We start from the raw sequence: 25,216 nt of genomic DNA, 5'->3' as shown, positions 1-25,216 counted from the left end.
GACAGGAGTTTTCTCGGGGGTTTCTCTTTCCAACCCCTTCTTTTTTTTATTTACGAAGCTCTAGAAATCGCCCTGTTTGCACTTCTTTTAGTTTTCTTCTCATGTTCTTCCATGTTCTTTTCATACTCTTTTCATACCCTTTTCAAACCCTTTTCAAACCCTTCTTAAACCCTTTTTATACACTTTTCATACCCTTTTTATATCCTTTGACATTATTTCCATTTACAGTATATTTGAGGTGTCATTCAGGCTACCCTTGACAATGTCCAGAAGAAGAAGAAAGCCGGGTAAACATGCTAACAACAGGATTACGCTCAAACACTTCTACCGTCTTCAATGTAAGCTATGATCGTGTCGCTTCATCGCGTTCTCACTCAGTCGTCGTTTAGTCAAAAAGAGTAGTAGTCTTGATTATCTTCGACATGTGTACCTGCTGTGGTATTTATCTGATACACCCATTCCAATCCAACCATGGTGAAATCCAATTCTCTGTCCCATAAATCGATCCGATCAATGTCCTTTCTGACACCCACCCAACCCCATACTCCGTATATAATAGCACACATCCGAAAAGCCCGGGAAAAAAAAACCAATTTGTTATGTAGTAGTTTGAAAAGGAACCGATTCGCTTGCTTGCTTGCTTTCCCATATACGCCCATGTCTGCTGAAAATACGAAAGGGGAACTAATTATAAAAAAAGGTATCATGTATACATTCGTCATCCGACCCGACCGACCCTGGGGCAATATCCGATTTCTGCCCGCTCGTCCTTCCACTTAACAGCTTCAACCATCGCTCATAACTCATCACTTTTTCCAAAAAAGAAACCCTTTCGCTACTTAGTGTCCATGATGCATTCCACCCATCCCCCCACCTCCTTGCCCGCTTCCACCTCCACCACCCATCCCAAACATCCCCGAAAAACTATCCAGCCCGCCACCGCCCAACGTCCCTCCCAGTCCGCCTAGCGGATCCGCCCCGATCTCTGGCGGCTCCATATTGAACGGCATGAACCACGCCGAGCTCGGTTCGTTCGAGAATGCTGCATGCAACCCCTCTGGTCCATCCCTGCCGCCTTCACCATCGTGTCCTCCCCATCCTCCACCACCACCTCCGCCACCGCCGACCATCCCTGGCTCGCGGTGTAAGCCAGCGGCTGTGGGACCACCGTAGGCGCCGAAGACAAGTTGTCGGTCCAGATGGGACATGCCATGGGCGTGAGCGGCGTCGAGGTGGGCGGGAAGAGAAAAGGGGTCGGGAGGGAAAAAAGATCCTGGATGGTGATGGGTGAGGTGGGCGTGAGAGACGCCGACGGGGGAGACGGGAGAGAAGTGCGCTTGCTGTTGGGCTTGGACGGAGAGGGAATTGAAGGAACCGGGTGGACCGCCGGCTCCGGGACCACTGGTTTGGATGGGCGAGGGGCCGGCGCCGGCGAAGGTGCGCTGGTGTTGGAGGCGGGCGGCGTGGATTTGTTCGGCAGTTGGTGGAGGGTGTTGTTGTTGTTGTTGTTGATGCGGGGAGAAGTCGGTTTGGATGGGGTCGAGACCGTTGGGGTGGTTCTGCTGTGGTAGGCCGCTGATCTTGCGTGCCATGGCTTTGCGCTTGAGCTGTTGTTGCTGGGCCTGTTGCTGCTGTCGTGATGCTGTCGACCCGTTCACACTGCCCCCGTCACCACCGCCGGCTTGTGGGGAGAGCGTGGTGAAGAACTCCTCGACTGTGTGCAGCTCGGGCTTCTGTTCCAGAACTGCATCGTCGCCTTTCTCCTTCTTCTTGTAAGTGGCGGGGTCGAGGAAGTCGGACTGCGAGACACCATGGGGATAACGATCGAACCAGTCGCCGTATTGGAAGATGGATGTCGGGTTCTCGTTTGCCGGTGTTCCCTGCCTCGCAGCATCGGCACAGGTCCGATACTGCTCTCGTAGGTTCTCTGACATCCAGTGGAACATGCCCCAGTACTTCTTCATCTTGGATAGGAACTTGACATTGGTAGCCAAGTTGCGCTTCGATGTTGCCTCTAGTGTCGGGTTGCCTGAGAAAATCCCAAAGATGTGGACGGTACTGGATAGGAAGGCACAGTATCCCGTGAAGGGAGCAGTCACAAAGTGTGATTCAGCATCCTTCAACAGCTCTGATACCCGGTTCGCAGCAGCGAATGCTTTGGCCCCTGCTTTCGTGACGAAAGCCTTTGGGATTTCCTGTTCCGGTTGCCCCCGAGGGGATGAAACAGCAAACCTGTTCATGAACAAAATATTCTGCTGGATCGCGATGTGGAGGAACAAGAACTGGTTGGCCATGTTGTCGGTTTCGTGCAGGTGCAGGTTGTCAGGTGTGTATAATAAAGAGTCAGGCAAATCGGTCAGGATATCATCGGTCTGTTTGATGAGTTTGGCGTAACCGGATTCAGGACTCCACATAGGATGAGGATCCAGCTCTCTGCCTCCTTGGTTGAGATAGTTGATAATTCTACCCCAGAGAGCGATTGCCTTGATCATCCAGGCCGCAACACCCAGGTTGTCTCTGGCCATGGAAGCGTCTTGGTCTTCTAGAAGCGGTTCTAGCACCTCGCCACTCAGGGTTTCTGTTGGACCTGGCATGTCGTACTGGAAGTTCTTTTCCTTGATAGGCAGAGGGACCTTCAACGTCTCCTCCCTTATAAACGTGGGCCGGTCTGTGCCTGAGGAGTTGAAGCGATCCATCAGGAAACATGCCCACATAGTCCTCCTCCGGATCTCGCGATCAATAAAGCTGAGCTGTGTCTTCCCTGCTTGTCGTACGGGATCGTGCTCCAGGTCTTTGTGAAGCTGTAGTGCAAAGGCCATGCGGATGGCCTGACCGCCCAATGACCAGCTACGGCCACCATGGCAGGTGCCAAACTCGTGGAGACCTAGAATGAGCAGACATGTAAGAATGGTGATGTTGGGCCATTCATATCTCTTTGTCACTATATCGCGGGCTGCCGCCGCCCACTCTTCGCCGCGGAGGAAATTCGGGCTCGAGTTGAGTTTTGGATGGTTCGAGAAGCGTGCGGCGATGGCGCAGACAGAGAGGATTAGGACGGGTGGTAAAGCGCCAGCCCTGTAGCAGCGACGTTGTTAGATAATCTTAGTCAATATGTCCGGTGTGGGGAACGTACTTCAGCTTCCTCATGAAGCTCGGTTTGTGAAGAAGGTGGTAGGCCTGGCCATAGATGTTTTCAAAGTAGACCTCGGCAAGATGTTCTTGTATTTCCTTGGATGGCAACGCATCCCCGCCTTCCAGCAATAGCTTGCTCTCCTCAGTCTCCTGGATATGGATCGTAGCGGTCCTGTTTGGCGCGTCAATCTTGGACTTTGAAGGCCCTCGAGCCCAATTTTCCAAATCCGACCCGAATGCTTCGTCAGCGCCGCGCTTCTTGTTGGCTTGCTTCACATTGTTCAATGTTCCCGGTATGGCAGGCTTGACCACGGCTCTGGTAACGTTAGAGGCACCCTCCTGCTCGGATTTTGGTACGATTTTGATGATCCGCTCCTCCATTCGCTTTAGTCGCTTGTCCAGCATAGCCATGTAGTCGGTTCGTGGTGCAGCCTTGCGAGCTGTGACCTTGTAAACGCACGGGATTCGCGATCGGAGACAGTGCTTGCACGCGGGTTTCTCGCCGGAACACCGGATTTTCTTGCGTCGACATGCTATACAAGCCAAGGGAAGACGTTTTCGTTCCTTTCCGGCTTTCGTCTTTAGCTCGCTCCATGCGGGGGTATTATCCGTTTTGTCCCCCTTGCCCTTTGGTGCCGAACCATCGACAGAGCCAGCAGTAGCAAGACCGAACTCGTCCACTGTTTCCTCGAGCGAGTTCCCGGCATTCTGATTGCTGTCCGGGGTGTTACTTTCGGACATATCCATGCTCTGCTGCCGTTGTCCGCCGTTCCCGATGTTTGCGCCATTGTTATTATAGGTCGAGGTCTGTACCGTGATCGAGTTCATGGATGGTGCGTGGGGAGTTGTCGAGAACACATCGGCGGCATGGTCGTCGAAGGTGGTGGAGCCAAGACCGGCCATCGGCGAGTCATCTAAGTCGTCGTCATAGTGGAACTGGAAATCGGCGAAATGGCTATCGACCAAATCGTGGGCAGCAGCGATGCTGCCCAACGCGTCATTGGAGGTATCCAGCTTGTCGAGAGGTTGGGTTTGGAAGGCGGTAGGGTCGGAGTGCGGCGGGTGACCGTGAGTGTCACCGCCAGCCGGCGCGAAGTCGAGATTGACGGATGAAAAGTTATTGTTGAGCGCTTGCGAATCGGCCGGTGGCATTGGGGAAAGAAGAAAAAGAAAGTTTGGAGACCGGTTCGCCAGAAAAGCTCGACTTCAGCGGGATCTGATCTAAAGAAGGTAGCACCGACTGAAACGAACCCGGGGAACGGAAAGCTGGGATGCTGTCGTAGGCCAGCAGTTGGCCAGGATGGTGATTTGCAATCCGGGGGTTCTTGGGCTCTTTCAACACCGAGACTCGAGGAATTTGGGATGCAGTAATTGGCGAACTCCACACTTATTGCCCCAAAAGACTCCTCCAGAGGCTCCACGAGACTCCAAAGACTCCAGCAGAGGCTCCAGAAGGACTCCAACGGCTCCAATCACCCCAAGAAACTAGCAACGACACTGCTCCACTCCTCCTCGATCTAGGCTGTACTGGAGACTGTACCTATTCTCAGATGCCAGGCGGAGAAGGGGCACGGAAGGGGGTCACTGCGCGCCGGTGAATCAGTATCGGAGCCTCAGGGTGTGTCCATGTCCCTGGCTGAAAGAAGGAATAGTCAAATGGTAGCAAGTATGCAGAGTTTTTCGTGATAATATGGCTGGCAAGGTGCTGGGTAGAGGGAGGTCGAGGGAGAGGATGAGCCTGAGGGGGGGGGGCATTGGGAGCGCGGTTCTCGGCACCCCGGAAAGAAAGGCTGGCTGACTATTGGTGTGCTTGTATGGTACTGGCGTGTATGTAAGTGAGCTTACCTGAATGGACGGGGGGCTGAGGGGAAAGGGATGTTGGGTGTATCAACCCCAGGATACTCCTTCCATAGATGACCTTGTCGTGTATTGTTCGTGGATGTGTATGTATGTTGTGTGAATGAGTAAGTTGAGTGTTTTGTCTCTGGGCATTTTGTTGCAACTTTGTTTGATGCACTTCTTCGGCTTCGCAAGCGGCACTTGTCTTGATATGGATCATGGATCGCCATGACAGAGTCTAGCATTAAAATCTGCGGCCCACATGGTGGGAAAGCGTTTTCGGCGTCAATTGTGGGGTTATACCAGCTGGGCGTTTCAACGTCTCCGGCTGCGTCTTGCCCGTGTGCTTGAGCTCATTGCGGGCTCACTGGGGGTGAACGCCGATTGCGCGGAGAGAGCAGAGTAGTCGGGGCATCAACGTCCATTCAGGAACCGTCGAATGAATGGCGGGAGCAGGGATACCTTCTGTAACAGCTGGTCACCCGCTGACTCTTCTCTGAACTCTGCGTACGGCGTAAAAGATATCTTTGTCCGTATTACCACAGCAGTATTCTTTGTACGCCGCAGCCAACCCCTCCTCGTGATCAGCCACAAAGCAGGCTGGATTCGATAGTGGGTGTGTACTGCGTATGGCGCGGTCTTGTTGAAATATGCAGCTATTCTAATGAGAGCCACAGACAGACAAGAGGGCCTCAGCTGGGAATAGGGGCATTGGGACCGAGGAGACTCAACCGGCAAGGGAGACCCGACTGGGCTTTCTTGCAGGTAAACATCCACAGCAATCGGTCACTTGTGAAGTTGTGAGGCTTTTACTGCGCAGATGCAATATATCCTTGGATGTGTCAATACTAAGCTCTTTGTCAGAGACGGTGCTAGTCAAGATATATTGACCGTGGAGAAAGGGCTGGCCACCCGGAACAGCAGGAACCACAAAGTCCCACGTTTGGCGAACCGATTCGATACTGACCTGCGCAAGATTTAGACATGGACCAGATCGCCAGCGTTAGGCTCGTGATGATTCGCTGGAAAGACACCCCAGTCTCCCCCAGCCTTGTCTATGATTGGTTCGCGGTGGCAGACCGCAACCTCAGCACTGGCACGTTGAGTTTTGTCTCTTGTCCATTTCTCCATGTTGAATGCTGCAGCACCTTTCCGTCCTTTCCAGTGCGTCTGCATTGGCAGATGCACCGTCGCGAGCTTCGCCTGCATCATGGTTTCTGCTGCCTTGGCAGGCTAGCCAGCAGTTATAAATCTGGTAGGGTTCCCCTTTGCTGTGGCATCGTGGATGTCAACATATTTTGGAAGCCTCTTGTGCTCAAAGTCGTGGAGAGAAAAGGCTTCAAACAGGCTGAGGCCTGGCAATTCTGGCGAACCAGGGAGCCAGGGGTATTTCCTGAAAAGGCGTGAACATGGATCTTGTCTCTCCGACTTGGACGCCACGGTTGCTGCCGCTCACCTCGTGGCAGTTTTTGACAGTCGGGACCCTAGAGAATTTTCACCATTAGCCTAACCATATGGGGGGCGCTAACTCCGGAAGGTCGGAGTTGAGCTCTTGCTCTTGGAGACGAGCGAGAGCCTCAGCGGAGTCGATGAGCAAGAAGCCAGAGATGCCACCCTTCCTCAATATCTTTGAGATGTGGTGATGTGAGCAAAGGACACCCTACCCTAGTACAAAGTCGTCGACGACCGAATGTAACAGCGGCCTGTTAGACCGAGTGTGTGCTTGTGCAAAGGGTGCAAAATTCCGAGAATACGCCGGGATTGGTGAAGGTTGGTGACACTCGTGGTGACTTCTTTATATGGGCAGCCGAGCGATCTTGAAATTTGACCTTAATTTTTGCCGTCAGATCAGTCATATACCTTGGAAAACACCATAGGATATTAGATGTCGTACTTTTGATGAGGTGAGGAGAGGGGAACTGACACTCACCGAGATGCACACCGAACCGGACAAGGTGGGGGAGGTTGATGGCCAGACCCCCACGCACGAGAGCGCACTCGTTTACAGTAATAGGCAAGGACATGTCGATTGCTCATTCAAGATTCGGTCGAAGGGTGTCTTGAATGACACAAAAGAAGCCTCGACAAGATCAAACCGAATATCTGAGATGCGAAGTCTGAGATGGACTTGAAAGAAAAATTTGTCAACATCCTGTGCACGACAACTAGATCGGTGAGTGCTCCTTCCTGCATGGTATCATCGGATGAGATCCCAAACGGGCAGGAACGAGGGCAGGCTATCAATTTGTTAGTGCATCAAAACAGTTCGGTCCTTTCACTTCACGGAGATAAACGTCACAAACTGCAGTTGCAGTTGATGCGCTCCTGCCATGGACTTCCACTTCTCACTGTATATCGCGGGGAGGATAAACCAAGATACAGATTTTGCAACTTTTGCTCCGGCGTCTTCCGCATTGGCTTTTACCCGGAGCCTACTAGGGTACTTACGCTGTATACAACCAAGATTCACAGAGTGATGACGGGATTCTGACTAAACTCCGTTCCTCTTCCGACCATGTTTGTACTACCTCTCGTTTAAAATGCCCAGACTTTCTCACATATTCAATCCCTTTCACGAGCACGTCTTCTTCAACTCTCGCCTTCCACCATGATCATTCCGGGTAAGCCCAACTCTCTTTGACGTTGCAAGCGCTTCTCTTCGGGGTCACAATCTGCAATGCCTCGCATCCTTCGCATGTCGTGCTCTCTCGCGTCCTCTCACTTCGGTTGGGCGGGAGCAGCAAGAGGGTGTGCGCAAGGCGTGGTTGTGTTCACCTATGGCCAGGTATCAAACAGAAAGGAGATGGTTACACTGCTCGATTCCATCCTCCATCCGCCAGCTGCTGGTTTATTATTTCGTTAAGCTTGTTCCGCGAATACGACGCTACGAAGAGTACATGGTCGTTGAAGAGCTATGCGGACCTTGATCTACTTTTTAAGAGCGGAACATGGCCCAATGAAGCCAAGCCGCACATGACTCTCCTCGTTAATGCTTGTACTATGGCTTTTCGCTGCAAGCTGATAACCTTCGGATCCTCACCTTTCTCAAACGGGCAAGCACTTCAGAACGTTTCCTGCACTAATACCCAGGCAATATAGCTTCCCGTCGGGTTTCTGGCTCATGGAAAAGAACCGAGTGGTTGATCCAGCGGGCGCAAACCGACCCCTTCCCAATTCGGCCGCTTGAAGATGACAAAAAGTACGGTGCCATCCATTCAGTCTCGCCATTATCTGGATATTAAACCCTCTGCATTGCAGAGTTGCGTTGGCAGCCCGTCCCCTTACCGACCTGCCTCTTTGCGCTTGCTACACTGAGTGACTAGTTAACAACCAGCCGAGGGCAACCAGCCGAGGTGTGGAGGGGTCGGTCTCTGTGCCAGAAAAGACGGGGACAGATGTTGCGCAACAGATTAAACTTGGTCTTATCATTCAAGAAAAGTTGTTGGAAGAAAGTCGTTTCAGACAACTTTGCACAACCACTCACAGACCACTCAGCCGTTTTCCCCCTTCAACAACAACCCAACCCAGCTCTTGAAACGGGATTGTCAACGGAGCTTGGATGTTGTGGTTATACCGACCATGTTACCCCTGGCAGCCGTTGTGTGCGGTTGATTTACGAGATTATCATGTCATCTTTATCGCGAAGGATTTCCTGTGCAGAATCCTTCCGGAGCTGAGACAACACAGACCCAAGCCCTGTTCCGTTACACAAAAAGGTGAAAGGGTTACTAATCTAGCATGGTTCTTCCGAGACAGGTTTGAGCGCGCGAAAGGAACACAGGTTTTCCCACTTTCATATGTAAGAAATAAACTTAATGATGGTTTGATGAAGGTCCAGAGGAATGGATGAAGCGGTTACCTGAATGTACTGATATCAGATACACTTCTCTTCACCATCCTCTCACCACCGCTTCCAGGGAGGTAGGTAAGTAGCTGAAGCTGAATCGGAATCTGCTCCTTCAAAGCCTGACTGACCAACAAGCCACCACGGTGACAACTGTAACACAACCAGTATTAAGAGAGGCTACATATCGTCAGCCCGGGGAAGCAACCTCAGCTTATGTGCATGATAGGCTAGACATGGTTTGCAGTGACCTTACGTACAAGTAGACTTGCCAAAGTACCGCTTCTTCTAGAAAAGACACCTTGTCCGATCCACAGTCTTTTCGATTTTTTTTTTTACTTCCAGAGCCTCTCTTCATGGTAAACTAAAGTTGAAGTAAACTAGAAGCAACAGTTTTCCGACCCGGACACTACTGCTTTTGCTGTTTCTGTGTTGAGTGAGTATGCTAGTGCCAGTCAACCTCAACCCGCCGTTCATTGAAGGTCAAGACATAAGCAAGCAACCAAATCAACATACATCCATACCTTGCTGTATTTCGGACACAAAACGCTTACTCCACAAAAGAAGGGTTCTTGTTCTACCCACCCACCCGAGTTTCGGATGGCGTACGTCTGCCTGGACTTTGTGTGTCTTTGTCTTTGTCTTGATCTGCATTCCATACATACTACCCATCTACCCATTCATCTACCTATCCGTCCATATCTACATACCTAAGCCATCGTCGTCAAGGAAAAAGAGGATTCAGTAGTAGGTCTATATATATGCCGTAGACGTACATGCAGCAAGGAGGTGTTCAGGATGCTCTAGCGAAATAATGGAATGGGAAAGGGATAGCTATGTAGGTAGGTAAAGTCAAAATTCCTCATGGTAGGGTAGGGGACTGGATTCCCTTGTTTTGGGTTGATAGATTTTGGAGAGGATGAGGATGAAGATGAGGATGAAGATGAGGATGAAGATGGGGATGAAGATGAGGATGAAGATGAGGATGAAGATGAGGATGAAGATGAGGATGAAGATGAGGATGAAGATGAGGATGAAGATGAGGATGAAGATGAGGATGAAGATGAGGATGAAGATGAGGATGAAGATGAGGATGAGGATGAGGATGAGGATGAGGATGAGGATGAGGATGAGGATGAGGATGAGGATGAGGATGAGGATGAGGATGAGGATGAGGATGAGGATGAGGATGAGGATGAGGATGACTAAAATAACGGATGGATGGATCGATGGGGACAAGCGAAGAGCAGATGTTAAACTTTCTAGTACTTCAGTGTCTGTTGAGGATCTGGGATCTAGCGGATTTATTTTAAACACATTGGGCGATCAATGCCTTTGGACCAGAGAGCCTTTTGGTTAGAAGGTGCGAGAGGTGGTTTCGGGATAAGTTGTGCCTTGGAGGCTAGGTACCTATTCAGGTAGACGAAGGCAGTCAGGGGACCGCGGTGGATCTATACCATATATCTCAAGGCTAGGTGAGGACGAATATCGGATCGTGATGAGAGAAACTCCTCCTGAACGAGACAGTAACTAGGTCTACTACTTGGGAGCCAAAAACGAAGTGTATAGTGAGAAGCATCGAGCATTGAAATAGCAAATTCTAACTTTGTCTTGTAAATTTCTCCCCTAACACCACGATGCAAAGACGCCTGAGGCAGAATAGACTAAACAAAACAAAACAAAACCCAGAACAAGTAAACAAACAAACGAACAAACACATGACATCACTACCAACTATCCTGACGACCGGACTGGCAGCGAAGCACTCTAGGCCTCAACCTCGTCACCGGCCTTCTTGCTCTTGCTTCTCTTCCTCTTCTTTTTCCTCTCTCCCTCAATGATATTATCCGCTCCTTCGCTGGTAGCAGTAATAGTCTCCTTCTTTTCCTCCGTCTTCTTCGTCTCCTTCTTCTCACCCTCATCCTTGTTCTTCACCTCCTCCTTCTTCTTCTTCTTCTCACCACTGCTCTTCTTCTTCTCACCATCCTTCTTCTCGCCCCTCTTCTTATGCCTAACCGCACCGGCATTCGCACCACTGCCCTCGTTCTTGTTAAGAGGGTTACCATCCTCATCCAGCGCCTCGAACCCGAACGTGGGGCCCGACTCTTCGAACTCCCGTCCAAACGTCTCGCGACGCCACTGCCTGAGACGGGCCTTCTTGCCGAGATTCTTGCGCTCCTTGCGCTTCTTCTCGGCGTCGCGGAAGGTGGCCAGCTTCTTGAGGCCGGCGAACTCGTTGAGCGCCGCGTCCGAGGGCGCCAACAAAATATCGCGTGCCGTCATGCCGAAGGACACAGGCGACGTCTCGCGGTAACGGAAGGGGAACAGGTTCTCCTTGTACTTCTTGTCCTTGGGCGCGGAGAGCGCACGCGGGGCGTCGAGCTCCATCTTGGTGTCGACAATGGCTTCGAGCTTGGCCAGCTCGGCCTTGGCGGCCCGCTTGGCGAGCTGCTTCTCCTTCTTGATGTCGGCGGTGGTCTTGCGCTTCTTGGAGGGACGGTCCTCGTCGGCGGAGAGGTCGGAGCCGAGGTCGGCGTCGTCGTCTTCCACTTCGGCTTCGGCCTCGGCTTCCTCGCCGTCGGGCTTGGGGAGGTCCAGATCGGAAAGGACAACGTCGGGCACGTCGTCGAAGTCGGGGATGATGTCCTTGATGTCGATGTCGTCGTCCCACTCGGGCTTCTTGGGCAGCTTCTTCTTCTTCTTCTTGGATTTGCCCTCCTCGTCGTCGTCCTCGTCGCTGCCGGATATGTCGTCTTCTCCCTCGGCGTAGTACTCCTCGCCGAACTGCTTGCGCATCTCCTCCTCCCAACGGTCGTTGTCCCAGGCGTCCTCGAGGAACTTCATCCATTCCTCGTCGGACAGCTCCTTGCCGGTGAGACCAGCAGCCTTCTTGATCTTGGAAAGCTTCTCGGCCGCCTCATCGATTTTGAGACGACGCAGGCGAGCGCGCTCCTCCTCACGTTGCTTCTTCTCGGCCTCCTTGCGCTCCTTCTCGAGCTGTCTGGCCTTCTTTCTGCCCGTGAGCTCCTCCTTTCTGACTGACTTGGCGTTGGCCAGGTTACGCGAGTACGTCTTGAGCAGCTCGTTGCTCTTGTTGGGGTCCTCGAAGCGCATGTTGTAGGCGTGCTCGAACTCCTCGGCCAGCTCAGGGAAGTTATCCTCGCCGTCGTCGGACTCGAAAGCCTCCCAGCGCGAGCCTTCGGCGGGCGCCCAGGCCTTGGACTGCATGAACTTGGAAAGGAAGTCTTCGGGGTTCTTGTCGGCGTTATTGACGTCGAGCTCGCTAAGATCAATCGCCTTGGCGCGCGATGGGTGGACGCCGTTCTCGGTAGGAGCCTCCGCCTTCTTGACAGGCTTGATGAAGGCGTCGTCGTCGCTCCACTCCTCGTCTTCGCCGGCAGCGGCGTTGATCTCGGACAGAATGTTCTGCTTCAGGTTGGCTTGTTCCTCGGCGTAAGTCGGCTTGAGTGCCTCATCCTCGTCGGCACCAATGTCACCGGCCATGTATCTCTCGCGGTGGTAGTCGCGCAGGGTCATGGTCTTCTCCTTCTTCTCTTTGACGGGCTGCCCGTCGGCATCGATTGGCGTGTAGAAGACGGCCTCCTTGTCGTAGATGCGAGGGTCTCTCTTCTTGATGGCTTCTAGGGTGGCGTTGATTTCGGCGTCGAGATCCTCGGTGACAAGGAAACCCTCATCGTCTTCGGTCTCGTCTTCGGAAGAGTCCTCTTCGTCCTCATCTTCGCCTAGACCGCCCTCCTTCTTGGACTTGAACTTCTCCTCGAGACGGTGGAGTTCCTCGCGCTTCTTGTTGTGCTCGAAACGGCGGGCGTACTCCTCGTTGATTTTCAGGTCGGCAGCGGCGCTGCTGAGGGTGGCACCTCCGTCCTGCTCGTCTTCGCTGGAGGCATCGTCGTCGAAAAGGCCCTTTCTAGGGACAATGGGATCGGTATTGGCGCCCGTAACTCTGGCTTTCGCCGCCTTTGACTTTGGACGAGGCATCTTGAGGTGGGTTGGATTTGAAGATGCTAGGGCGAAAGGGTGCAAAATCAATCCCGGCGCATGGAAGATGGAAGACTCTCGACTTTGACGCCCCCAAAATTTCGTGAACTTTTTAGTGGGGCCCTTCTGGAAGTCCAGTCCAGTCCCTTCAGCTGCAGGTCAGGTTGGGGTCAACTGCCTGCCACCAGATCACGCACGGGCCCTACCCTATGAGGCTATCATTCTTGGCGTGGAGGGGAAGTTGGAGTCCACTCACAGCACGGCAGCGCAAGCGAGGGACATCGAGGACATGCGACGCCTGCCCGTGGCCCGATGTCTGGAGGCGTTCGTCGTGGCACATTCGCACACTGTTCGCTGCACCAACTGGATCCTGGCTTTCCGACTGGAACAAGCTCCATCCATTTCATTGCTGTCGTCTGCCTATCACGTCACTCTTCCGGATTCCCAACCCGTTTCAACGATCCATCTTCAACCATCTTTTGTCTTTTCCAACAGGCATCCGCCCAACGTTCTCCGGCCAACCACTACTCCCATCGCTGTCGCTTTATCACAGACAGCTGTCCTTGTTGTCGTTCATTGCTGTAGTTCCTCGCTGCCGCAAGCCCCGCCGTTTCGCAAACCATTCATCTAAATAATACCAACATCACACTTCAACGACAATGGCCGATACGAACGCGCCCAAGCCCAGCAGCAGTGTCAAGCTGGTGCTTCTAGGTGAAGCTGCCGTCGGAAAGGTGCGCATTCTTCTGCTGCTCCAAACCCGTCTTACCGAGAAGCACAAGCCTAACGTGTCGTTTCACAGTCGTCGCTTGTCCTCCGATTCGTCAACAATGACTTCCAAGAGAACAAGGAGCCCACGATAGGAGGTACGGTTCTGAAGCCACCGAGACACCGTTAAAACCAATCCGACTAACATTCATCTGTAGCCGCCTTCCTAACCCAGAAGTGCAACCTGCCTACGAGGACGATCAAGTTCGAGATTTGGGATACAGCAGGCCAAGAGCGCTTCGCTTCTCTGGCGCCCATGTACTACCGCAACGCCCAAGCCGCCCTTGTCGTCTACGACCTGACGAAACCTACTTCGCTCATCAAGGCCAAGCACTGGGTCGCCGAGCTCCAGCGACAAGCATCTCCCGGCATCGTTATTGCGCTCGTGGGTAACAAGTTGGATCTGACCAGCGACTCTGCCGGCACTGCCGAGGTTTCCGGAGACGGCGACGACAACGCGGAGGATTCGGGCGACGCTCGCAAGATTTCGACCGAGGAGGCCAAGACATACGCTGAGGAGGAAGGTCTCTTGTTCTTCGAGACCTCGGCCAAGACCGGACACAACGTTACCGAAGTTTTCACAGCCATTGCGAACGCCATTCCTGAGACGTCGTTGAAGAGCGCGCGTGGGCCTGGTGCCTCGCATGCTGGTGTCAGTCGTACAGAAGAGCAGAGGGTCAACCTTAACGGGCCGCGGGATTCCCACGCAAAGGAAGGTTGCGCCTGTTAAGGAAAGATGATTGAATGGGGCGGGGGGGAAGAGAAGGGGGGATAGGGAGAAGACAACGAACGGACGATGCGGATGATCCGCGAACAGTGGCTGTGGAATGGGATCTTGATGAGAATGAGGTTGCCCATATCTGGCTAACGAACAACAGAGAGAGCTTTGCATTTTACAGACGGGTTAACGGAGTGGCTGGTCACATTGGGCGGGTCTATACGGAGTATACTTGTTTTTCTTTTTGATTTACCGATTTCCATTTCTTATCATCGAACTACGATTTACAGGTCCAGCAGCAACAGGTTAATGGTGTTTTGTGTGACATATCCCTACCTTGGAGCGGTTCGTTGCGTGTCGGTCAAAGTGTGATACTATCCCTAATTGTTCCAGACTCTCGTCATGATACTATGGAAAGTCACAACATGATTCAGTTACAAGACGGATGACGGAAACCTTGGTGGACCTGTCATGTTGTTGAACCCAGAGATAAAGCCGAACCTTTTGTGATCCATGGCGTGAATGAGTATGACTGATCTTATTGATATGGCTATCTGGTACCTAAATCAACACCGTTAAGTGAAGAGTAAGTAGCTGCCCTCGCTGCGCCTAGACCCATTACTCCATACAAGCGGACTGCGTGAATGTGAATGGCTTCATCCCAAACTACAGTCTGCTATCTAAAGTATTCAGCTCGTTTAATATCGTGTAAGAGCTTATTGTTCTCTTTACTGAATTGCCTCGGTTACTGCTACAGTCTACTGTATTATCTGGCGCAGTGATGCACACTCAATGCCTGTTGCGATGTATTGTCACTGCTGTATCAAGTGGAAGTGGTCCGTACCTTCCTTAAAAGCCCAAGTTTCCCGCCTATCAAACCTGCCTAAGCGGATAGTGGGGTGTAAGACAGTGGAGGCACGTGCGCTGGGACCCGCCAAAAAATCGCATCCCGCCCCATTCGGTTTGGACGCCGAGAAAACGCGACACCACCAGAGTCACTTTCCACTTCAACTTGCAGACTAACCACTGCAACTTGCTGCAGCAAGATTTATCCTCAGCTCACGGATTCGCCTTTTGGGCAAAACGATCTCGACAACGCACTTTCTCACTTTACTGTGAGATATTTGCGCCCCATCCACCTCTAAGGCCCATCATCTTAAGCCTGCTAGGGCTTCGACAACGTGAGCTCCGGCTTGCCTTGATCGCAACAAGCAAATACCACCACCGACCAGCATTTTTGATACGATAGTGATCGCCGATTACATCACTCAGCGATATTTCATACCTTCCACGGAAGACAGGACGCCAACGAGCGCCTATCCATGTCCTTGGACTCTTCATTCCTACACCTCCTCTACCTCTAGGAGGCCGGTTGCGCCTAGGTTGAAGCGCAGGAAATCGCAATGGCGGCCCTGATATCAGAAGAGGCTCAGGCCGAGCTCATCAGGTTTGCCTCTCCTACCCCGCCATCTCCCGGCGGATTCTGTCCAGAACACACTCTGGTGGCAGACGGACTGACAAGTAGACCAGGTCTCTGAGCCCAGAAGACATCCCGGCGAAACTGAAATGCGCCATCTGCAGCAGATTGGCTGCGAATGCCTTCAGGTTGCCCTGCTGCGAACAAACGATTTGCGAAGACTGCCGGTCGACTCTACCTACCTCTTGCCCCGTATGCGAACACTCGCCACTCTCGGCGGACGATGCCAAGCCGCACAAGTCTCTACGGACCACCATTCGAGTCTTTCTCAAGACATATTTGAAGAAACAACAGGACGCACGCGCCAGGGAGTCAGCCCCACCTACTCCGATTGAGTCGACACCAGGGTCTACCACGGCACCACAACTACCTTTGCCCAGCGATTCGGCGCCTGAGGAACAGGCCCCCGTACCAGAGAACCAGCAACAGCAGGAGCAAGAAGAGCCTGCGCAGGCGGCGGATGACCAAGGTGCCGGAGAAAAACATGCAGGAGCCGAGGGCCAAGAGGGAGAAGAAGCACCCAAGGTAGAGGGTGCTGACTCGGCGGACCAGGAAGCCGACCAAGATGTAAGCCAAACCGGTCAGACATTTCTGACCATGACCTCGGGTAGCTGACCAGATGACAGGCCACCGAAAATCATGCCGAAAATGCTGCCGAAGACACAACAGCCGATGGAGCGCCCGCAGACGGAGAGGGCGACGCGGCCGAGAACCCCGAAGAGACAAAAGACGGCGAAGAGAACGAAGAAAACGCCGAGGGTGACGACGCACAACCAAAACCCGCTGGAGCATTCGGATTCGGGATGAATGGCTTCCCCATGAACTTTGCTGGCGGCTTCGACCAGATGCAAATGATGATGGCCATGCAAAACGGCTTTCCAATGATGGGTTAGTTCACCTCGACATGCTTTCCCCTCTTCACAAATAACCAAATAACTAACTGCCCATCACACAGGTATGCCCGGCATGAACATGGATCCGATGAGCGCGATGCAGCAAATGTACATGAACGGGGGTTTTTCTGGCATGGGCATGAACGGCATGAACATGGGAATGGGAGGATTTAGCGGCGCAGGCGGCAATGAATCGAATAATAACTGGAACGGGCAGCAGTCATCATGGAATGTCGGCCAAGATAATTTCAATCATCCAAATGCTTCTGGCATGGGCAATGGTGATTATGGCTCGTTTAACTCTGGCTCCTTCCAGCAAGGCAACTTCAATCAAGGTAATTATGGCAACGGCCAGTTCAATGACTATCGCCGGGGTGGATACGGATTCCGTGGCGGTAGAGGACGTGGCCGGGGAGGCTATGGCTACGGTGGCGGCTATGGCGGTCGTGGCGGCTACAACAACGGCTACGGCAACATGGGCGGCATGAACGGCCCGATGGGCATGGGCGGCAACTACGGAGGAGACCAAAACTATCCAAACCAACAGTACGGGGCAGGCATGGGTGGCTCCATGCACAACGGTGGTTTCCCTGGCGGCAGCGTCAGTGGCGCTTCTCAAGATGGCAACACAGAGAACAAGCCCGAGGGTGCTGCAAGTGCTGACCCGAACGTTGACGAGTTTGGCCGCTCGTTGCGCGAAGATACAAAAAAGGAGACCGAAGATGGCGATGCCGCTGAACAAGAGGCTCAAGGAGCTGACGGTGAAGCCAAGCCTCCTGCTACTGCTGAGACTGATGGTGATGCCGAGAACGCTACCACCTCGCCCAACGGTGATGCCACAAACCCCGATGCCGGCGCGGAAGGTGACGAAGGATACAACCAAAATGGCTACATGAACGGCGGCCCTGAAGGAGGCATGTACCCCGGCGACGGCCCTGGCTTTATGGGACCTGGCGGCTTCGGCGGCAACATGGGCTTCAACAACGGCTGGAACGGCCCTGGAGGATTTGGCATGGGTATGGGAGGCGATGGTTACGGACCCATGGGTGGCATGATGCCCCTTGGACCTCCCCAACCCCCGCCGGTCAACCCAGATGTGCCCGCCAATGCGCCCAAGGGACCCAAGGCCATGCTGAGAGGACTTCCCAACACCAGTATCAAACATCTCCAAGCTAGAGGCTGGGTAGATAATGAGAACAAGCCGCAAACGCCCAACTCGTTCGGTCATGGCGGCCCTGGTTCGTCCCATCATGGATCTCGGTTTGCCAGTCCCTCCGCGACCGCTGACCGGGGCCGGTCTAGGTCCCGAGATAGGGATGATGACTACCACGGCGGAAGAGATGACAGGGACAGGGACTACTACCATCGCGAGCGCTCAGACAGGGACAGAGAGCGTGAACGCCGAGATCGTCGCGAGCGATCCTATTCCCCCAATGCCGATGAGCGCAAGGAACACCGTGACCGGCGCAGAGAGAGACGCCAGCGCTCCGCTAGTCCCGGTGGCGCTGACGCCGCTAACGGCGCCGAAACAGCCAACAATGATGGCGACGACCAACAACACGGCCACTCCAACACCAGCAGAAGACACAGGAGGAAACACACCTCGGCCACCGTAGCCGACGAAGAAGGCGGCGCCAACCAGGAACGTTCTCGATCCGTATCCCCTCCCGCCCCTGGTCCTGCCGGCGAAGAATCATCCCGCCGATCCCACCGCAGCAGCCGTAAGGAGCGTGACTCGGAGAAGCGCCGCGACCGATCTGACCGCGATAAGGAGCGCGACAGAGACCGCGAGTCCCGTTCCGACCGCAAGGACCGCAAGGAAGGCCACAGCAGCAGCAGCCGTCGCGACCGTGACCGTGCCGACCGGGACAACCGAGACAGCGGCGGTCGTAGCAGCCACCGCGACGATCGTGATCGTGATAGCCACCGGGACAGAGACCATCGTTCCGACCGCAAAGACCGCAACAAGGAAGGAAGCAGCCGCCGTGATCGTGACCGCGGCGATCGTGGAGACCGTGACAGGGATAGGGACGGTCGCAGTCACAGAGACGAGCGTGATCGTGATCGCGATAGGGATAGGGACAGCCACAGGGACCGCTCGGATAGACATCGTTCCTCTAAGAAGTCTTCTTCCAATGCCCACGATGTCGTCGATGGCACTACTGCAGCTGACGGCGTCCACCCCGACCGCCGCTCCTCGCTCGCTTCTTCTTCCCACAACGCTGCCGGTGCCGGTGCTGGTCCAGGACCAGCAGCCAACGGCTCTCTAGACCCGCATGCCGCCGAGCGCGCTGCCCGTGATCGCGAGCGTTTGCTTAAGGAGACCAGGCGAATGGCTAGTCTTGCATCGAGCTTTAGTCTAGCTGGCAGCAAGCGCAGTCGGGAAAGCCGAGGCGGTGGCGGCGGCGGTGCTGACAAGGATGACAACGAGCGGGAATCGAAGAGCAGGAGAAAGGAAAGTGGCAATGGTGGTAGGACCGCCAGGGGAAGAGGAGAAGTGGTTGCTATCTCGATGGAGGACGAGGAGGAGAGGATGAGGAGGCTGGAGGCGGAGAGGGAGGCGGCGAGGTATGATGAATAGAAAGACAAGTCACCACCTTGTCCGTGGGCAAAATACGAGGTGAGGCTGAGGAGGCTGCAGACGATGATCAGAAGTCTTACTAGGTCTAGGCTGTTGGAGAGAGAGGAGGTCGAGGTGGTCAAGGACGTCAGGGTCTGGGACGGGGCCGGGGCCTGGGGCCAAAGTTCAAGATCGGGGGGTTTGCGGTAGTGGATCATCTGGCCGGTGGAACTGCAGCGCAGGTAACTGCAGGCGCGACAGCAGCTGGAGCTGGAACTGCAACCACAGAAGCACACCCACTGATGGCGGGTACGGCGGTGAGGTTTGGAACAACCACGGATAGGAATGGCGATCACAACGTTGTTGAAGAGGGGAGTGACAGCCACCAAAGACCGAGCTGGAGAGGCTGGAAGATAGGAGGCAAGAAATAACCAGCGAGGTCACGGTTGACTAAAAAGGAAGGACAGGGAAGGAGAGAGGTCTTCAACAAGCAGTGAGGAAATTGAAGAAGTAAAAAAGTAAAATGAATCATTCACAAAAAAGAAAATGCAGCAAAAGGGGCGAGGGACTGACTGTTGTACGTTTTTGTGTTGTTGTTGTTGTTGTTGTTGTTGTTGTTGTCGTCGTTGTCGTCGTTGTCGTCGTTGTCGTCGTTGTCGTCGTTGTCGTCGTTGTCGTCGTTGTCGTCGTTGTCGTCGTTGTCGTCGTTGTCGTCGTTGTCGTCGGTCGTTAGTCTTTGGCCTTTGGTCTCTTGCCTTGCACGAAGAGGGCATAGGTTGCGCTGATAGACTTGGTTGGGTTGACCGAGTCGAAGGGAAGATCATTGCGCACGACATAACATCACAACATGACGACTGGAGACACTGCATTGCTATTAGGAGGTACCGGGGCATCTTGTCTATCATGACGGGGGAGACAAGAAGACAAAAAGACACACAGAGAAGGCGAAGTGGCTGTACATATCAACGAGGTTTTGGGCGTGGATATGTGGATATGATAGATGGTCATAACTCGGTTGGGTCAGTTGACGGTTTGGTTGTTGACAGTGTCGTTGTCGTTACTTCGCCAGGTACAGACCGAGTACATAGATGGTGAGCACATAGGTAGACATGTTAGGTTGTTTGGTAACTGCATTGTATATGAATAAGAACATACTTTGCGAGAAGCCCGCTGTTTTTTTTTTTGCGGTGTTTTGGATGAGTGTCCTTTCATGTTGGTTGGTGTCCGAATAGTTAGGTTGTAAGTGTTCGGGAGACCAAGGGGGTTAGGTCGGACTCTTGAACCGCGACCACATTTTCCACGCCAGAATGATCTTGATAACCAAGTTGTTTGCAAACAAATAGTACATACGACCATACCCACTGGAAAACTCGGGATCCCGTCCGCTCTCCCATAGATAAGCCAGTGAGGGCCAGACTAGTAGTTGGGTCGGTGACGACCAGCGAATCCCTGGTGTTGTATGTCTTTTGGTTTTTCCTCCTCTTTTCGATCTTTTTTTGATTATGCTTTTCACAATCTTTTTCCCACTTTTCTTCCCGTCTCTTGTTTTATTTTGGTGATTTTGTTGTCCTCGTTAGTGGTATTCGAATACCTTAGGCAAGACTTCGGCGGGGGGAGGCTGCCTTTTCGGCTGGGCCAAAACTTTGTCCCCCCGAAGCGTCCCGGGCCGCACCACAACCTCCAAGTAATCCATGACGAAGTGCCTCAGGAATTTGCACTTGCAAAGTCTCGGGAACCACCTGAGCATTACCACGTTCAAAACAGATCCGATGAACAGTAACCTGAACTATGTTGTGCCATTGTGGGTAGGAGGCAAGAACCTCCTGGAGTCATCGATAGATATGTTCTACATGGCAATGATGGCTCCTTCCACGTTTGTACGGCAGACAAATTGATTCGAGTTCGTCACACATTCCTTCTGTGCACGAATCTGACCTAGAGGCACAGACTCAAAACAACCAGACACCCGAATCACAAGTCGCAATGTTTGGTCTCTCTTCCCCTTTTACTTTCAATCCACACCATTCGACATGATGCTCGACTCAGTATTCGGCCACGGATTCACCAACTCCTCTATCTGGACGCCGGAGCCTTCACGCCGCGGTACCTTTGGCATTCTCTCCACATGTCTCCTTGCTCTCGGTCTCTGCGTCTGGACAGCTTTACACCTGAACCTTCCTGAAAAAGACGAAAGCCGGGCGAGAAGGTATTTGCGGAAGTTGAGTTGGATGTCGCTGGGCATCCTCACTCCTGAATTGGTAAACTTCCCCCGGAAGCTCATGACAACAAATTCATAGCAGACCTATCACTGACGGATGATAGATCGCATTTACCGCATTTCAGCAATATATGGCAGCCAAAAGCCTCACCAAGGATATGAACGCTTTGCTTGCCAATCCTACCCGCTTCGTGCCACCCATTGGTTTAGAAGGCAGCAACCCTTCTCCAGCTGATCAGGAGATTGAGCTAACGAATTTGGACATCGAGGTGAGTGCATGAGCACTGTACTCTAGTAGCCCTCCTCATTTGGCGCTTCAATGGACTGATTACTGACTTTAATGCATTGCCTAAAAATTCAAGGCTTCAGTTACTCCACAGAGATCTTGGACGCTGGTTCATAGCTACTTTGTAGCCATGGGTGGCTTCGTACTCGAAGTTGGCTCTCAACCCCCTAGCTCGGGAAGCTTCCTCCCAATGAAGGCGTCAGGTAAACCACGAACCCGTCTGACATTAGGCCCCGATGCTATACGATACTTCCAGGGGAATGAGCTTGAGAACTTCGTCCCCGCAATCACCCGTGACGAGATACAGGATAAAAGCAAAGGAAACACATTCGCCAAAGCTCTGGCATGTCTACAAGGTGATCATGACTTTTTTACAGTCCCTTAACTCGATATAACCCGCTAACTGTTTCCTGTGCCAAAAACTTCTAGCGTCGTGGTTTTGCATACAATGCATGACGCGGTTTTCCCAGGGCATTGCTCCGAGTTTGCTCGAGCTAAACACGTTCGGGCATGCTATTTGCACCCTACTCATATATGCCTTGTGATGGAGTAAACCGCTCGATATCGAAGAACCGGAACGAATTACACTTCAGCCAATCAATTTTTTGGGGCTCTGTAATTATCGCTTCCATGTGTACCAGAAGCAAGCTTGACCGTCAGCTACCTGAATGGTATGATTTTTTCTATGATGGTTTACAACCAGTACTCGCCTGGTCTGTACGTTTGGTTGAAGAGAAAGACATTTACGAGATTTGCCTATCCAAAAACCAAAGGTGGGCGGCATTCGTAACTGAACCATATTTTTGATATCGCTTCTGATTTCAAATTAACCTGTCGTTTCTAAGTTCGATTAACTAACATTCCCTGTTTGGGGTGTATTCAAGAAGATCATGTCGGAAAGGGTTATTTGTCGGTTATTTGCCCGACACTAACCAATTGCATCTGAAAGATTCCCGGGATTCAAGTAATAGGAGGCAAATAATACGGGGTGAGCGGCCGTCAGATTACCCACCAGGTACCAGCCCTCCAAGGGTACGGGAAGATAACACAATCACTGAAGTGGCAAGTAATTCCAGACTACACGATGGTATTGCTACCGGCATATTCGATAAACCTGTCAAGTTGACCGAATGCGATCTCCGGAGGTGGAAACTGGCGCAGTGTCTTTTCGAAGAAGGAAGAAAAGGGTACAAGGACTACGTCTCCAACTGCATTCCCAATTTCCCACAGTTCAATATGTACAAACGTCGCAACTTCACATTCTACACTGGACTTGGCATCGTTGGCTTAGTTTATGGCGGGCTTCACTGTCTGGCCTGGAATGCGCCGTTCTCGAGCGAGGTAGAAAGGATTCTCTGGAGGGTTTCAAGCCTTGTTGTTGCATGCACGGGGCTTCTGACCTTGCTTACCTGGTGGCAACACAGTCGGCCTTTTTGGCTCCATCTTCATTTAAGGACGCGGGCGATCAGACACATGTTCCGTGACGCTGGCCGTATAGGCTGGGCTATGCTTTTCACTTGTCAATTTGGTGTGTTTGGTAAAGTCTGCGCTAGCATATCACTTCCCCTTTTGAACCTACTTTCCTCTCTATGTATGGCGTCTTGTTTATGGGTCCTGAAGATCGGGTTTGATATCTTCCCTGTTTCGTTGCTTGTTTTCTACGTGCTATTCAGGGCTTACCTGGTGGTTGTTTGTTTCATAAATCTGGCTCACTTGCCTGATTCAGCATTTCTCGTTCCAGAGTGGTCATGTTACGTGCCTCACATTGGATGATCAAGATTGAATCCGTACAAAAAAGAAGAGTATTGTTTACATGCTATTTAGACGCAGCATAAATATTTTATTGGTATATTTTTGTTTCCGTTCAAGGATCGTTGCTACACGCTCACATTCATAGAATATCCCAACAGCTTAAGGGTATTTAAGTTCAAAAAACCGAAGACCAGGAACAAAACAAACGTTAATCGAAAAGAATCTCGGAAACCTATCAAGCAAACCCATGTACCGCCGCTCAGGCACGGATACTGGGAACCGTAACAACAAGACTCATCCTCTCATCAGTTTCGGCTGCCATCTCTTGAACCTCGTCTGGAATGTCGCCGCCATACTCATTGATCACCTCATCCTTGACCATAGACGCCTCGTCCAAGAGCGCCTGGTCCATGAGCGAATCCCTGCAAATCTCCAGCAGCCCAACGGCAAATTCTTTCTTGCTGTAAGCCAGTGCCTGCGTCACCGTGGCATCGGACTGGACCTTTCCAACCGAAAGCAACAGCTGGGCCGAGGCTTCCTTTAGGGGGCCAAACTGACGCTGCAGCATGATGCAGTTTGTGTTGGTGGTGTTTGCTAATGTTGAGACTCCTGGGATGAGCGCCGCGGTTTGTCGGGCTGCGCTCAGTCGACTCTCCAACCCCATGCGCTTCATCCGCAAGTTGTTGAGCTCGTTGGCTGCGTCACGGTGCCTCCTCTGGGCATCTTGCAGCAGCCGGTTGGCCTCGTTTAGCTCTCCTTGCAAGTTGAAGGGGTCGAGTGGACCGCCGTTGATGGCGTTTCCGATGCCGAGTGTGAAGATTGTGAACTGAAATGGGGCAAAATCCGGCATCAGCAGATTGGCCTGAAGAAGGAATGGAAATATAAAAAGAAAAGAAAACTGTCAAGACAGAGGGAGGAAAGGGGCGAAACGATGGGCTAAAAGTGACAGAAAACCAGTCTGTGGGAATATGGTGCTTACCGCGATATCACTAGCCAGCTTCGCATCTCTGGTGCTGGAAATCCTGTCATGCAGCGAGCTGACTGCCTGCGACTGCTGCCACACGCTGTGTTCGAGGGTGTTGACGCTCGTTTCCGAATTTCGGATCTGGTCTTGCAAGTTCTTCACCTCGTTCTCGTTGCTCTCGAGCAACGCGGCGACATCTTGCTTTGCAGGATTGATGACCATGTTCTCGATCTCCATGACCTGGGAGTGGAGCCGGCTGATTTTGTTCAGGCCGGCCTCCGCACAATCCTTCACCTCCTTGAAGGCGTGGACTGCCTGCTTGAGAAGTTCATCCCGGTGGGTGGTGTCCGGCTCGCGGTCGTCGTAGTCGCCGCGGATGAAGACGGCCAGCTTGTAGAGCTTGGTCATGGCCACCTCGAGCTTGTCAATGACGTCTCTTCCGGTTTGAGACACTATGGGACGCAAGCTGTCCTGAATCTCCCGAATTTGAGCTGCAGCGTTGCTCAGTTTGCTCTGGAGGCTGCCCAAGTTGAGATCCTGCTGAGGCGATGCCAGACTTTGCAAACCGCCGGGTACAATCTGGACGGCCTGTAGGGACTGTGTTATCCCAAGCAGCGCTGCGAAGACGGCAGGGTCTATCTGCGAGTTTCCAACGAGGCCCATGTTCATCGCGTTGAAGAGGTTTACAACAACAGCGGGATCCATGATGACGGTTGTCGTATAGGTGGGTACGTTAAGTGAAGGTAGAAGAAGGATACTTGAGGTA

The 25,216-nt window shown here is 52.6% G+C and overlaps 6 protein-coding genes across 6 annotated transcripts; 3 read left to right on the top strand and 3 right to left on the bottom strand.

Annotated features, from left to right (window-relative positions):
• Window positions 1-394: 394 nt before the first annotated feature.
• SMAC4_02170 (uncharacterized protein) lies at window positions 395-5,459 on the bottom strand. Its single transcript, XM_003350409.2, has 2 exons — window positions 3,134-5,459; window positions 395-3,075 (listed from the first exon to the last, which is right to left on the bottom strand). The coding sequence occupies exons 1-2, from the start codon at window positions 4,282-4,284 to the stop codon at window positions 840-842; spliced, it is 3,387 nt and encodes a 1,128-aa protein (XP_003350457.1). The 5' UTR covers window positions 4,285-5,459; the 3' UTR covers window positions 395-839.
• A 5,123-nt stretch (window positions 5,460-10,582) lies between these two features.
• SMAC4_02171 (uncharacterized protein) lies at window positions 10,583-12,814 on the bottom strand (the record flags this gene model as incomplete). Its single annotated transcript, XM_003350410.2, has 1 exon — window positions 10,583-12,814. One exon carries the CDS (start codon window positions 12,812-12,814, stop codon window positions 10,583-10,585), a length of 2,232 nt encoding a protein of 743 aa, XP_003350458.2.
• A 177-nt stretch (window positions 12,815-12,991) lies between these two features.
• Window positions 12,992-14,742, top strand: SMAC4_02172 (uncharacterized protein). The gene is made up of 3 exons (XM_003350411.2): window positions 12,992-13,548; window positions 13,617-13,680; window positions 13,741-14,742. The coding sequence occupies exons 1-3, from the start codon at window positions 13,474-13,476 to the stop codon at window positions 14,310-14,312; spliced, it is 711 nt and encodes a 236-aa protein (XP_003350459.1). The 5' UTR covers window positions 12,992-13,473; the 3' UTR covers window positions 14,313-14,742.
• Window positions 14,743-15,314: 572 nt separating this feature from the next.
• SMAC4_02173 (uncharacterized protein) lies at window positions 15,315-19,251 on the top strand. The gene is made up of 5 exons (XM_024655628.2): window positions 15,315-15,747; window positions 15,831-16,344; window positions 16,404-16,665; window positions 16,733-18,685; window positions 18,777-19,251. The coding sequence occupies exons 1-5, from the start codon at window positions 15,704-15,706 to the stop codon at window positions 18,938-18,940; spliced, it is 2,937 nt and encodes a 978-aa protein (XP_024511502.2). The 5' UTR covers window positions 15,315-15,703; the 3' UTR covers window positions 18,941-19,251.
• Window positions 19,252-21,260: 2,009 nt separating this feature from the next.
• SMAC4_02174 (uncharacterized protein) lies at window positions 21,261-22,011 on the top strand (the record flags this gene model as incomplete). Its single annotated transcript, XM_003350413.2, has 2 exons — window positions 21,261-21,488; window positions 21,553-22,011. 2 exons carry the CDS (start codon window positions 21,261-21,263, stop codon window positions 21,727-21,729), a joined length of 405 nt encoding a protein of 134 aa, XP_003350461.1. The 3' UTR covers window positions 21,730-22,011.
• A 1,734-nt stretch (window positions 22,012-23,745) lies between these two features.
• SMAC4_02175 (uncharacterized protein) lies at window positions 23,746-25,155 on the bottom strand (the record flags this gene model as incomplete). Its single annotated transcript, XM_066089721.1, has 2 exons — window positions 23,746-24,348; window positions 24,466-25,155. 2 exons carry the CDS (start codon window positions 25,153-25,155, stop codon window positions 23,746-23,748), a joined length of 1,293 nt encoding a protein of 430 aa, XP_065946937.1.
• Between the last annotated feature and the right edge of the window lie 61 nt (window positions 25,156-25,216).

Source organism: Sordaria macrospora, chromosome 4 (assembly GCF_033870435.1).
Source record: "Sordaria macrospora chromosome 4, complete sequence".
Lineage (NCBI taxonomy): Eukaryota > Fungi > Ascomycota > Sordariomycetes > Sordariales > Sordariaceae > Sordaria > Sordaria macrospora.
The sequence above is the reverse complement of the archived record's forward strand: the minus strand, read 5'-3'. Positions and strand labels throughout refer to the sequence as shown.

Coding starts and splice junctions, on each gene's coding strand:
- SMAC4_02170 (XM_003350409.2), bottom strand. CDS start 4,284: ATGCCACCGGCCGATTCGCAAGCGCTCAACAATAACTTTTCATCCGTC. Junction 3,076..3,133: donor AGCTTCATGAGGAAGCTGAA/GTACGTTCCCCA, acceptor TCGCTGCTACAG/GGCTGGCGCTTTACCACCCG.
- SMAC4_02172 (XM_003350411.2), top strand. CDS start 13,474: ATGGCCGATACGAACGCGCCCAAGCCCAGCAGCAGTGTCAAGCTGGTG. Junction 13,549..13,616: donor GTGAAGCTGCCGTCGGAAAG/GTGCGCATTCTT, acceptor GTCGTTTCACAG/TCGTCGCTTGTCCTCCGATT. Junction 13,681..13,740: donor CAAGGAGCCCACGATAGGAG/GTACGGTTCTGA, acceptor ATTCATCTGTAG/CCGCCTTCCTAACCCAGAAG.
- SMAC4_02173 (XM_024655628.2), top strand. CDS start 15,704: ATGGCGGCCCTGATATCAGAAGAGGCTCAGGCCGAGCTCATCAG. Junction 15,748..15,830: donor GCTCAGGCCGAGCTCATCAG/GTTTGCCTCTCC, acceptor CAAGTAGACCAG/GTCTCTGAGCCCAGAAGACA. Junction 18,686..18,776: donor CCGCGGCGATCGTGGAGACC/GTGACAGGGATA, acceptor CCGCTCGGATAG/ACATCGTTCCTCTAAGAAGT.